The sequence below is a fragment of the Osmerus mordax genome, chromosome 10 (assembly GCF_038355195.1).
Source record: "Osmerus mordax isolate fOsmMor3 chromosome 10, fOsmMor3.pri, whole genome shotgun sequence".
NCBI classification, from domain to species: domain Eukaryota; kingdom Metazoa; phylum Chordata; class Actinopteri; order Osmeriformes; family Osmeridae; genus Osmerus; species Osmerus mordax.
In genome coordinates, this window is record NC_090059.1 from 6,316,849 (window position 1) to 6,329,753 (window position 12,905).

General features: G+C 42.0%; 2 protein-coding genes across 2 annotated transcripts in view; one reads left to right on the plus strand and one right to left on the minus strand.

The window, feature by feature from the left end:
* The first annotated feature begins 108 nt into the window (after positions 1–108).
* Positions 109–1,798, plus strand: sar1aa (secretion associated, Ras related GTPase 1Aa). The gene is made up of 7 exons (XM_067244693.1): positions 109–139; positions 619–691; positions 800–919; positions 1,017–1,082; positions 1,164–1,267; positions 1,372–1,503; positions 1,606–1,798. The coding sequence occupies exons 2-7, from the start codon at positions 634–636 to the stop codon at positions 1,720–1,722; spliced, it is 597 nt and encodes a 198-aa protein (XP_067100794.1). The 5' UTR covers positions 109–139; positions 619–633; the 3' UTR covers positions 1,723–1,798.
* A 2,361-nt stretch (positions 1,799–4,159) lies between these two features.
* LOC136950702 (testican-2-like) overlaps positions 4,160–12,905 on the minus strand; it is a 29,244-nt gene continuing 20,498 nt past the window's right edge. Inside the window, exons 3-10 of the mRNA XM_067245145.1 lie at positions 12,665–12,779; positions 10,156–10,261; positions 9,250–9,355; positions 8,350–8,469; positions 7,915–8,133; positions 6,967–7,029; positions 5,591–5,728; positions 4,160–5,454 (exon numbers count right to left, since the gene is read on the minus strand). Of these exons, the coding sequence (XP_067101246.1) occupies positions 5,315–5,454; positions 5,591–5,728; positions 6,967–7,029; positions 7,915–8,133; positions 8,350–8,469; positions 9,250–9,355; positions 10,156–10,261; positions 12,665–12,779 (1,007 nt within the window). The 3' untranslated portion in view covers positions 4,160–5,314. The remainder of the gene's footprint in view (positions 5,455–5,590; positions 5,729–6,966; positions 7,030–7,914; positions 8,134–8,349; positions 8,470–9,249; positions 9,356–10,155; positions 10,262–12,664; positions 12,780–12,905) is intronic.

The window sequence follows — 12,905 nt, forward strand, 5'->3', positions numbered from 1 at the left end:
ACTGTTCCTCCTACACACGCAAGGTGGCGCTGTGAACCCAGTCATTGCTCAGATCAGATGATTGCTGAAACTTCCATTGGAATATTTATCTCCACTGCTACCTTTAGCGTTAGCATCACGGTCGTTGCCCTCCGTAAAGGTAACACTTGACAGCTTTATTGACTTGAGGTTATAACTGAAATCATGTCTTGTTTTGACGTTTTGGCCATATTCTTTTGTTCTGCGGTTCATATGAGACACGAAAGAAATACCATTGCCTGCTAGACATAAAAATGACTTGGGGCCAGGGATAAGCTGCTGTGTGGGTAATAATGTAGGCTACCCAGCCAGCTAGCAGGCTACCGTAGTTAGCTAACTAGCTAACTTGCCAGCAATTACTTTCTTGTCAGCCAGTATTTGACAGTTAGCTAGCTAGTAATGTGACATATCAGGCTATTGACACTAACATTTAGATTATGGTAAATTAACAAGTGAGCCAGTGGCCAGTACAACTGTCCGCAGGGAAAGCAACTGGTTTGTGGTTGGCTTGCTAACTAGCTAGTTAAGCTTATAGGCTAGGGTAACACTACTTCAGTATGTTAGCATGTAGGCTATCTCTGACATCCCTTTTCTTCCCAGGCACAGACCATCATCATGTCATTTCTTTTTGACTGGATCTACAGAGGATTTAGTGGGGTACTCCAGTTCTTAGGTAATCATTGATTACATGACTAAATGCTGTTATTAGTTCATCTTTATTTGTTGTTGAATCGGTACTCATTGTAACTTGACAGTAACCAAATTATAAATACGTTTCTAGGTTTGTACAAAAAGTCTGGGAAGCTTGTGTTCCTGGGCCTTGACAATGCTGGCAAAACAACCCTTCTGCACATGTTGAAAGACGACAGGCTTGGACAACATGTGCCCACATTACATCCAAGTAAAAACAAATCTTCATATTCTGTCAAACCCCATCCTGTGTCATCTATTATTCTTTCATATCCCGGTGTTAAAACGATCTTTTCTTTTTGTAAAAGCATCTGAAGAGTTGACAATTGCTGGAATGACATTCACCACATTTGACCTGGGTGGTCATGTCCAAGGTATGTCAGTTCCTGAGTATGCTTGCAATAAAAAAATATATATATGTGAATCACAATGAATTGTTTGTCCCGAATCCACAGCAAGAAGAGTTTGGAAGAACTACCTGCCAGCAGTGAATGGAGTGGTATTTCTCGTAGACTGTGCTGATCAAGAGAGACTCTCTGAATCTAAGACTGAACTTGACGTAAGCATGTGCAGCCATATAGGAAGTCAGAGGTAATGACTAGAAATGTTATCCTTTTATAGATGATCCATTATTTTCTTGCCACGTTTAACCTTCCGCTTTAGGCTCTGCTAACGGATGAGACCATCGCTAATGTCCCAGTGCTGGTGTTGGGTAACAAGATAGATCGTCCAGAAGCCGTCAGCGAGGGAGGGCTAAGAGGAGCATTCGCTCTCGATGGACAAACCACTGGAAAGGTAAGTCCCAGTGTGTTGGTGCTTGTGTGTGCTTTCTGGATGTGTTCTTTCTAAACGTGTGCATTTATGTAAAACTATGTGTGCGTGTCTTGTCTTCTCTAGGGTAACGTTTCCTTGAAGGAGCTGAATGTAAGACCTCTGGAGATCTTTATGTGCAGCGTGTTGAAAAAGCAAGGCTACGGGGAGGGCTTTCGGTGGCTCTCACAGTATATCGACTGACATTTGGAAACGCTCTACCCTTGGGACTTCAGAAGTAAATCTCTGCATTGTTTTTGTTTTTGGGGGGGAGAGATGGGGGAGGGAGAAAGGTTAGCCTATTAGGGAGTTTATGGAGAGCTGAGACCCTTAGCATCCCCCAGGTTCTTGTGGGGAAACTTCAAAGGATGTCTGTCATTGTCAGCATTTGTCCGTTTTAAAGGTTTCTATGCAAACTTTTAGAAGTGGTTCATGGTGAACTGTCCTAAACTATTGATTTTAGTTTAATTGTGTCAACACAGCATTTTCAATATGATATGTATCCTCTATCTGGCATGTGAAACTACAGTATAATGACAGAATCACTCACGTTTGTACAATTCAGGATCTTATGTAAGATTGTAGGAACTTTTAAAGTGATTTACTGTGACATTTGAATTATTTGATGTGTATGGTGGACCAAGTTGTGGGAATAATGAGTGTAGAGCCCTCAACAATGTAAGCGATGATATGTTGCTTGTACATAGAATTAAGATGACTTGAAGAAGAGCAAACAAACGGTTTTCACCGGCCGAATTCCAGTTACCCATGAGTAAGTGATATCAATTACATAATTTTGGTTATCAAATCCAGAATTTAGGCTAAAGAAATAATATGTATTTGTCCCTGCATCTATTGCCTTCAATGCACTTAGCCAAAGATGTATGCTATCTTGCTAGTGACTTTGGGAAGTTTACCACAGTATAGATCTGGGAGAAAGCTGTTTAAGATTTCTGTAGGATTTTAGTTATTTTATGAATGACTACAGTGGTAAGTTGTTGTCAAGGTACATTGTTTCTGGGAGGAATACATGGCCATGGTATGAAGCAATACAGCAATCTGAACATCAAGGGCCATAAATAAAAGGTATGTCTTTTGCAATTTTGGTCGCATATATTAGGCCCAATTATATAAAATCAACATCATCTATCTTGGATGTTTGGATGGATTCATTCCTGAAAACAGTAAAATCTAGAAACTAATTTGCACAATTATTTTCACTACTGTATTGCACTTATGTTTTTGACATTGTGTTTACACCTAGTAACTGTCAGCGACCTTGGTCACATAGAATACCACTGTGCCAGTGACTACATATTTCTCTACTATGTTATTTATCGGAATGTCATTCTGGTATAATGGTAAACTCATTTAATCTTGTGGGTTAAGTAATGTATTTTTCTTTAATATCAAAATATATTTCAAGTTACTGTGAGGATGGTCGCAGTCACCTACAGACAAAATTCCTGTATGCTGTGTAAGTTATTATAGAAATAATGTTAAATTATGTTTCTGATGAATCAAACAAATCAAAGCTTGAAATCCTGCTAGTACTTTTTGACTATCTGCATTGATATGAGAGTACAACTGCATCATTAAACCTCCAGGAATATAGCTTTTATACCAGTGTTCAACTTTTGTGCTCCACCTATGTTTGAGTCAATTGTAAATGATGTAAAATAGAGATGTATCCTTTGTACAGTTCATGTCATTGAACAAGCTGCGTACATTCCTGGAGGTACTTATGATTATTGATCATGTGATTCAATAAAATACATATTTTGAACAATCTAACGTCTGTTCTACATAGAGCTTGAGCTGTAACAAAAAAAACCATGCATGTTTAACTCTCTCCCCTTGAAGTTTTTCCAAGCAGAGTACCATGTTGCTGTCGGAGACGGCAAATGGCACTTTGAGACCTTACATTATTTAGATCCGAGAGTGGCGTCTTCTTGTACTTGTCACGAGAGACATCGGCTCAGCGGCCTGACGCATGTTTAAAAAGGAGGAAATCCAATATGAAGGAGTTGAGGCAAGTAGTGTTGCATCCAAATTCGTCCTCTTGGAAAATGGATCTTACTGAAGTCTTTCCCATGCTCTGAAAGATGAGACCAATTGCAGAAAAAACTACTTTTAAGTGCTGTGTGTTGCCTTTGCTATGGGTTTAATTCCATATTTGAACATTAGGGGGCATCCGAGTACCACTTAAATGTCTAAGATCGAGTCTAAAATTCAAAAATAAATGTTTACAGCATCATGTTCTAGAGATTCTAACAAATAGAAAGACAGTAACAGCAACATAGGCTACATGTTTGTGTTGGTGTAGCTCTATTGCTATTATATGCTATCCCACACTGTGTAATGGCTGAATAACAATCTTGATGAAGCAGGTGGGTAGTTTAACTGTTCAGAACCATAAGTACAATGTGCCCAGCCCTGCAGATGATGTCACGTAACAGCATTTTGACTAAAAACTAAATTGAGTTATCATTAACTCAAAGGGGAAACTACTGTAAGTGATGGACTTACAACTGCTTGGTAGCCTACTAAGCTGGGGTGGCTGGTTGAATTTGATCAAATTTTTTAAACAACAACCTGAACCTTGTAAAGTGACATAGAAACACAAGACCTTTTTGGCCCCGCTGCCTTTAATAGTAAAGTGCTCAGCCTAGGAGAAGTACATTCCTGTCACTAACATGCAATACTAAAAACAACCAAATATCTGCCCTATCATGAACATTAAAGAACAAATAGTAACACACTCTTAGAAAAAAACTGTGGTATTTCAAGTATACACACAGAACTTCAAGTAACATACACTTTTTTTTGTTATGAACACAAAAAATACATTTTCAAGTAGCATACTGACGATTTAAACATTGAGTGGCACATTCTTTGAGTAATTCCAAAGTCAGTAGTTATGGCAGAGGGACCGGTGGTGTTCTTTGTAATGTTGAATGATGAAGTACATTCTACAAGGTTTAAGTAAATTAATGTAATAGTTAACCAAAGTTTCATAAAAATGTAAGAGACTTTAGACACTGTTGATTTAAATAATCAAAAAGCATGGAAAAAGTTGGTGACTTTCATGAGCTGAACAAATACATAAACTTTTAGAAGAAATGTTTTTGCAAATCTTTATGAAGCAACCTCTGTTATCTCACCATTTGTAGCTACGTTATAGTTATCTGACTCACAGGTTTGGACACATTATGTCCATAATTGTGTTGAAATCCTTCAAAATATCTGTGGCTGTAGGAAATAAACATGTAGAGAGATTACGATTTTGCACAATATTGTGTACACATTAGAAAAAAGGTGTTTTGCTAACATCTTGTCTCATAGGCCATAAGATCATTTCCACAGGACATTTACAGTAAAACTAGATTTTCACTCCTTTCCACACAATGAACAGTTAAAATTCATTTAGCTTGTCATTTGAGCAGAATGGTGGCAATCTAAAATTCAAGCAGTTGTTCACAATGAAGAATCTATACAGATGCTTAGATGACAGTAGAAGGACTTATAGAATCTCTGATGGTGTATACCTAGGGCACAGTTGCCAGTGGCAGTCCTGGGTTTCAGGACAGCAAAACATAAAGCTCGCTTGCTCACAAAACCAAAATAGAATGAAGCAATACACATCTAAGACAAAAACTGTTCATCTCACCACTGCACCCATAACCCAAGAGATTCAATACAGAATGCCATGCCCCAGACCACTCCCAGAATCTTTTGTTTTGAAGGAGAGAGTCCTCACGGTGGATTTAGCTGGACTCTCCATCGGGTTTGAGTTTTACCAAATGTAGCCTCCATCATCTGTCTCTCCTTCTTCCTCCTCTTCTGCCTCTTCTCCGTTCTCCTCTGCCTCTTTCTCCTCTTCATCCTCCCATCCCACTCCACTACCAAAATCTCCAGAGTATCCCACCACTTCATCTAGAAAAGATTATGGATATTTGCCCCAGACCTTAGCTTCCCATGGTATACATTAAATGGATGTCAATATATCATATCGCTTGTGTATATTCAGTGCATTTCTGGTGCATTGTTCACAATTGCTCCAAGCTCTTACCACAATCAGGGTTGCCATGGATTCGCGAGCCCATAATTTCTACACCATGCTGGTCGACACACCAGCACTCTCCTCGGCTTTGCTCACACTGCACCTTCCTGTAGTAGCCATCTTCATCACAGCTTGGGATGTACATCCCTGAAAACACAGACACACCGATGCCACACACCACCACCGTGTTGTTAAAAATGTATTCCCTCTGCAGGCCTTGCAGCCTCACTCAGATTCTGTAGATAAGTGCATCATAAATGAGAATGCCAGAGAACCCTTTTGCACACTATGAGCCGGGGATGTTGTAGAATACAACAGTGGCTATGTTCCAGTTTATAAAACCATACAAGGAGAGGATTTATTCATGTATTCTCTCGTTTATTTTCTTCCAATGCTTTGAGACTGTCACATAAAAAAACGTTTGACAGCCCAGTGACAGAACTCTGCTTTTCCAGTCGTCCCCTTCGGACCCCTTGTCAAACTCTACTGCCACTTAAACTCTGAGCTCCGTGCGATGGGATGTTATGAACACTGGAAAACAGAGCGGAGAGACTGAGAGTGGGCAAGTGAGGCCCAGCAGGATGGCACTGCTTCGTACACTAGAGTGGCACACATTTATCAGCCTGTTTTTTTCTTCATCTCATCCTCTTTGGGGTCTGTCTCCTACCCTCCTAGATTGTTGCCTGCAGGAGGCCGAAGCTCGCAGGAAGCGAATGTTCACTTTCTGTTGTTGACGCCTCCACCCCCCATAGTCACCGTGGCACCTCTAATCCCCCAGTCCGAGCAGGCCCTAATCCCATCCGCGTGCTTGTGATCTGCTTAATGAGCCTCCTCCAGCTTCACTGATGCACCAGGCACCTGGTTACACAAGTACAGCCCAGACACACGCCACGGTGCCCACGCAAGGCTGAGCCGAGAAAAATAGCTGCAGAGATATTGCTGTACTAATGCGTTTACACACGAATACAGGCTTGCTCGTGCGCGCACACACGCACACACACACATACATATAGACAAACATAACATACAAATATTGTACTCAGACCAGCAACGAAAAAGGGACCATATTAAATGCTTAACCCTTGTGTTATCTTCGGGTCATTGTGACCCACCGTCGTATTGCGACAAATTTACCTCATACAAAAACAAAGTGAAGCATTTTCTTTTAACTGTCGGGCTGTCTCTGACCCCCCACATTGGAATGGTTAAAAGAAAATTATTTTTATTTGTTTTTGTATTGGGTAAAATTGGGTAAACACAACGATGGTTCGTTATGAACCTTTGGGTCATGTGACCCGAAGGCAGCACGAGGGTTAACAATGCTGTATCCGCTATAATAGGTTCCTCATTCATGCAACTAAATGTTTGGGATGTGTTTTATTTACCAGGCTTCTTTTTGGCCACCTCTTGTACTTGGATCCTCTCCAGTTCTGCCAAGCAAGGTGGCTCTGGAGGAGAAAACACAGAGAAGTGATGCCAGACAATAGTTCGGACTGTCCCTTGCCAAACGTAATTTTTCGATCAATGTCCTCAGTAATTACTTATTTTGCGAACATCGACTTGTTTTACAAATCTTGTATTTCATTCTGCCTGATCGATCAAGCACTCAGCGAAAGAGCATTATGGATGCCGTGATGATGCCTTGAGCTGAAAATGAACTGCCTTGGTGATCAGGAAGTAACCAGGCCTGGACCTCCCTAGTCTTCTGCCTACATGACCACCTAAGTGTACGGCTCTCAGAAAGGCGCACAGGTCCAGTTGGTGTTCTGTCAGTTGGGGTAGTTTCCAATGTTGTTGTCGAAGTCAATTCACAAAATGGCAGAAAACAACAACAACACCCAGTGATGCTTATTGATCAGCTACAACTGCTGATTAGATAGAACACCCAAAGAAAGTGGATTTTCTACTCTGATAATATGCTTGATTGATGTGATTCTCAAAATCCCTCTTTAGTTCAGTTAGAAGCATACCAAGTAGAGCAGAAAGATTATTCCTCATTACTGAATAATTAATGAGGGAGCCAATGTTCTCTAGGGATGTCTTCAATGGGCTACAAAGTGATCAATCACCCTAGCTCATATTTAGAATCGCCATTAGAAGCTAATCTAGCAGAGAAGAAGTAGATGCAATCTTGTTTACGCTCTACTAGCTAAGCGAGACCTGAGGAGGCATTGACAGAAGATAAATCCTGGAATTCCCGCATCAGCTGTAGATAGGGGCTACAGAGTCTTGTCCTGCCGGATTGACGAGAGTGTGGCAATGCTAACCTTCATTTATGTAGCGCGCTACTAATATCTATCACAACGGGTTCAACAAGGGATGCAGCCACTCACTTTCCCTCCAGAAACAGAGACACCACTCAGCGGTGGACACCTTTCCGTCCTTGTAAGTGTCGCAGGAGTTGAAGAAGGGCCGGATGCACACCTCATACTTGTCCAGGTTGATGGCAGCAAGCTCAGCCTGGTCCAGGTACAGGTCATTGTTGGTGTCCAGCTTGGAGAACATCCAGCCTATAGAGTCCTTACAGCTGGCCACCAGACTTTTGTCCAGCACTAAGGCAAGAAAATGGGATTTAATCAGTACATTTACAAGTAGTTTAGATTGTAGAGTTCAAATGAACAGTCAAACAATGAAGACAAGACTGTGAAATGTGTGTTATCCTATTCTTCCAGGGAATTCATGAAGCACACAATTGAACTACCCAAGCTTGAAGTGTGTGTGTGTGTGTGTGTGTGTGGGGGGGGGGGGGGGGGTACTCTGTTCCTCACCTGATGGTGTGCCAGCTCCGGGTTTGCCTGAGTTGTTCTTCTTGGCGTTGCCATGGAGAAGCTGGAACCAGTCTCGCAGGCGGTCACCCAAGTCCGCCAGGTCCTGCCCAGTGCAGCTCTCTGAGGGGAGGGGGGAAGGGAAGCCCTGTGTTGGCATCACTGGCACAGACTCCATGCCCACATTGACTAACCTTCCCCTCGGCAAGAACTCAGGACATTTCTAATAGCCTCCTCTGACACGTACAATACATAGCATAATCCCTGTCCATTGCTCATGTTCTTCCTAATGTTTCATAACATTTCATGGAATATGATTAACATGACATGATCGGTAACCGGTAACCAAAGCGACCATACTGTATGCCGCTATAATCAACAACTTGCTGTTTTCCAATAGATTGTTGGTTTCAATGTTTGATAGACATCAAACATTGAAACAGACGATAATCATTTGTGAAATAAGTAGAAAATGTGGGAGCAGCATTGGAACAGTTGGATCCCTAGGTATTTTGGCAATCAATGACGTTAGTATACAGAGATATATGCTGGCCTACACTCTAAATAATTAATTACTTCCTGATTGAAAGAATGTTTTAATCACCTAGGGAGACTTTCCAATCATACCAAAGCTAACCACAATCACTGAAAAAGCCTTGTATTGATTCCAAATGGTGGATGTCATGAGGACAGGAGTTTTGCAAAGCAAAGAGGACTCTTTGCTATCCTCGCAGTCTACCCAAACATGGCCACCGCTGCCAGAACACTGTGTTAGCTGACAAATATATTTTTCTCTGGACCTTGAGACACAGAGAAAAAACTACATATATGGTGACAGGTAACGATAGCAGACGGCCATGCAGTGAGAACATTTGTATGTGAAGTGTAGAGGTGGGCACTTGCCGTGTTTGTCGTTTGTCTCCGTGATGGGAATCGCACAGGGGCAAAGGCCAGCGCACTTCACACTCAGCTCCTTGCCTGTGAGACAGGCTTGCTGCTCCAGCTTACACTGTCATTGAGAGAGGGCGAGAAAGAGAAAAAGAGGGGGGGGGGCAAAAGAGAGGGAAAGACGTAGAGAAAGAGGAGAAAGGAAGAAGGGGGGAGGATGATCACGCTGCAGTTTGGCAAGAACATTCTACACTGCCACATGGATTAATTAGAAACAAGTGGACCGAACTAATCAGGCTGTAAAATGACTCTCAAACACACACACTTGCACTGGCGCAAACACATCCAGCCTTTTATGACAGTAATCATGTAATTCCACCAGCAGTAACAGAGAAAGAAAGAAAGAGAAACTGACCAGGGATGGATGCAGATAAAATATGTATGGAGGTGACCGCGGAAAAAGAGATTGCTCATTCAGATGAGACACAGTGCTTAGAGGGAGGCTGGTGTGAGCAGTCGTCGTCCCCCTCCCCACCACCACCATCTCCTCATGCAAGGTCAAGATTAAAAACCATACATAAATCAATAAAGAAGCATAGGCCTGGCCCGTGCACTGCTGCGCTGTTAAAAGCAACCATAGCCATTAATCACGGAACTGCAAACTGCATTTACAGTGTGAGGGTTTTCCTGCGAGCCCCGTGAACCTGACTGCCCTGCCGATCCCACACACCCACTCACCTGGCAGGATCGAGCACATGGCTGAATTCGATCCTGACGACGGTGGCAAAAATGTGTGCTACGACGTGATGGCGCTCTAAAACACTGAATACACTCATATACAGGTGTGAGATCAACGTAGGTTCTGTGGGCGATAGATCACACGGAACAGTCGATGTGTAGGTGTTTCTTTGTTCTCTTTACCTCCGAGGCGTAGTTGTGTCCGTCAGAGCCGCACACAGGTGAGGAGGCGGCCCCGGAGCATGGCTTGCAGCTTGTCTCACTGGTTTTCAATCCTGGTTGTCTGATCCTGCCGGCAAAAACAAAACAAAATAAAACAATTGCCACTTTTCAACATCTTACCTGGTGGTGGATGCAGGGGACGTTCTTGGCCATTTCAATCGGGCGGGGGGGGGGGGCAAAGTTTGGGCCAGTTGTGCTGATAGAGGGGCCAGTTACATTAAACATTATTGTTGTCATACATAAACCGTGGAAACGTATGTTTTCTTCACTGCATTGGAGGAATTAACAGGCAAAATACCATGTTCATAATTACTCAAACTCTACATTTAGGAGGGCCGCAAGGGGATCCAAGCTTGTTGTCACAGGGGCACTGGCCCCCCTCACGCCACCAACAACAGGGTTAGGGTTAGTAGGGTTAGGGTTAGTCAAGTGTTAAGAAGTATCTGCTATAAGTTAAGAGAGCTCCCATAAGAGAGATAGTGGAGTGGGGATAGGGGGGTTACCTACCACTCTAAGCACCATCCACTTTGCCCCCTGCTCCACAACCCCAGGGAACAGTGGCAAAATTCCAATACTGGACTATTCTCTCACACAATGATTCTAAATTCTTCTACTGATTGGTTTTTCTATCCGTGAATGATTTGTGTATGTGAGCACATCCTCTTTCTCTAATAGTGGATTTTGCTCACATGTTAGCATGGCTTGCTGTGTCCGCTACACAATCAATCTAGGTTGGGTTTGGGCCACTTAATTCTTCCTCACGGTACATTATTTCACACTGGTGTCTCCCTCGTCTGCGGAGATGAAGGTCTTTATTGAAATAGCTTTATTAAATGCCTGCCGCTGAACATTGATGCCTGTGGTAGGGATGTTTCACTCCATTACATTTTTACCCTTTTTTCAAAAGCCAGAAAAATTGCTAATAATGTAGAAGCTGAGATTCCTGACGATGAGATCGTAGTGTCCCTTCTGTATTAAAATCCCCCTTTTTTTACTCGGATGGATGATACTATAAGTAATGAACAGGTAACAGGGCAATGCATAGAACTACGAACTAGAACTGACAAAGGGTAAAATATGATGTTGAATTGTATATAGAGATTTTCTACAGTCTGCTAGCTGCCCAACCTTGCTCATCAAGTACATGATACATTTTGTGCTTTGGTTTAGGCTTTTTAAAATATATACGTATATATATTTAATTTTCAAATTGTACATTACATTATACAGGCACATATATATATTTTCTTTACAGAAATCAACACTATTGGACATAAATTACATTATAAATGAATGAAATAATAATAAATTTAAAAGTAAAAAGTATTGATTATAATTACAGAATGTTGAGAGATAAGACAGCTTTCATCACATTAGGATGTTATTTACCAGACTAAGGTGGTGTGGAGAGAATAGAGAAACTAGACGATGATCATTCAATCATTTGAGATGGGAGATTCGTCATGTAATTGATAAAAGGTTGCCAAACGTTATACCTCTATACCTATACCTCCCATTTAAGCCTAGGTCTTTCCTGTTCACGGACTGACACAAAAGGTAACAGGGCATCATAAACCTTAGAGGTAGTTTTAACCATTGGTTGGTTGTCATGAAAAATAACTTCAATGGGTGACTGTTCAGGAATTGTCCATTATCCCTGAAATCTCTTAATTGTAGGTATTGTCGGGTAGTAGATATTTCTGTTTTAATTTCTTGAAGGACATAAAAGTTCCATCCATATATCAATGCTCCAAGCAAGTGATACCTTTTCCAGATCAAGACTCAAAGTTTCTATACTGGTATAAGATAGGAATAAGCCTATTTCCCCACAAGGAGGTTTTGGTGGACCAAATTTGAACCGAGTGGGCGATGAAAGGTTTTTTGGGGGTTTTGAGGATTTCTGATCGACTTTGCATCCCATTTGTATAAAATATTACATTGAATAATCTCGTTAAGTTCTAGCTTCTCACGGGTCAACCATGACGCTGGGGGTGTCCCTAAAAAGGTTTAGCAAAAAAGCTAGATCTAAATCTATTTCAGCCCACCTTCTGCTGTTTTTATTATATTAATTTGACCAATAAATTAAGATGGAGGTACATCTACTGCAACAGTGTCAACAGGTTGAGGCTATATACGTTTTTGAGGTCCTTATTCATATTCAAAGGTATTGATGGTTTTGGCTTTGAATTAATCATGGCGATGCAGTTGTGAGTGCTCTAGTTGGAATGACATCACCCCTCACTCTGTATTTTCTCTGGCACGGTGACAGGGGTCTAATCAATAGCGCTCTGAAAAGCTGCTCACAGGACTGGCTGACAGACGCTGGCTGTCAACAACACACCGTGGGACAGCCTATCCACAGTCCAACAACAGGGGGATGGATACATCAGTCCCCAAGGGAGACATTCTGTTAAATCTGGGGGAACTACCTGGAATAGCTTTGTCACCCTGCCTGACAGATTACACCCACCTCTGCTCCAGTTTCTTGCGATTGACACACATGGCCCTCTGGTAACCCTGGGCGACGCAGACCTTGTGGCGGCTGCATTTCACCTTCTGACAGGGGTCCTTGGTGGTGTCCACGGCTGGCGAGACAGACAGAGAGGCACAGCAGTGAGACGCAAATGCTCAAAGGGTATTAGTCAACAGAACAATGTGCATTTCCTGAGTGGTGCTATCTGAACGTGGTCTTTTTTGTTGTTGCTTTTATT

Bases quoted from the DNA above. Each gene is read 5' to 3' on its own strand.
- sar1aa (XM_067244693.1), top strand. From the start codon at position 634: ATGTCATTTCTTTTTGACTGGATCTACAGAGGATTTAGTGGGGTACTC. The intron at 1,268-1,371 runs GTAAGCATGTGC...CTTCCGCTTTAG, and splicing joins AATCTAAGACTGAACTTGAC to GCTCTGCTAACGGATGAGAC. The intron at 1,504-1,605 runs GTAAGTCCCAGT...TGTCTTCTCTAG, and splicing joins ATGGACAAACCACTGGAAAG to GGTAACGTTTCCTTGAAGGA.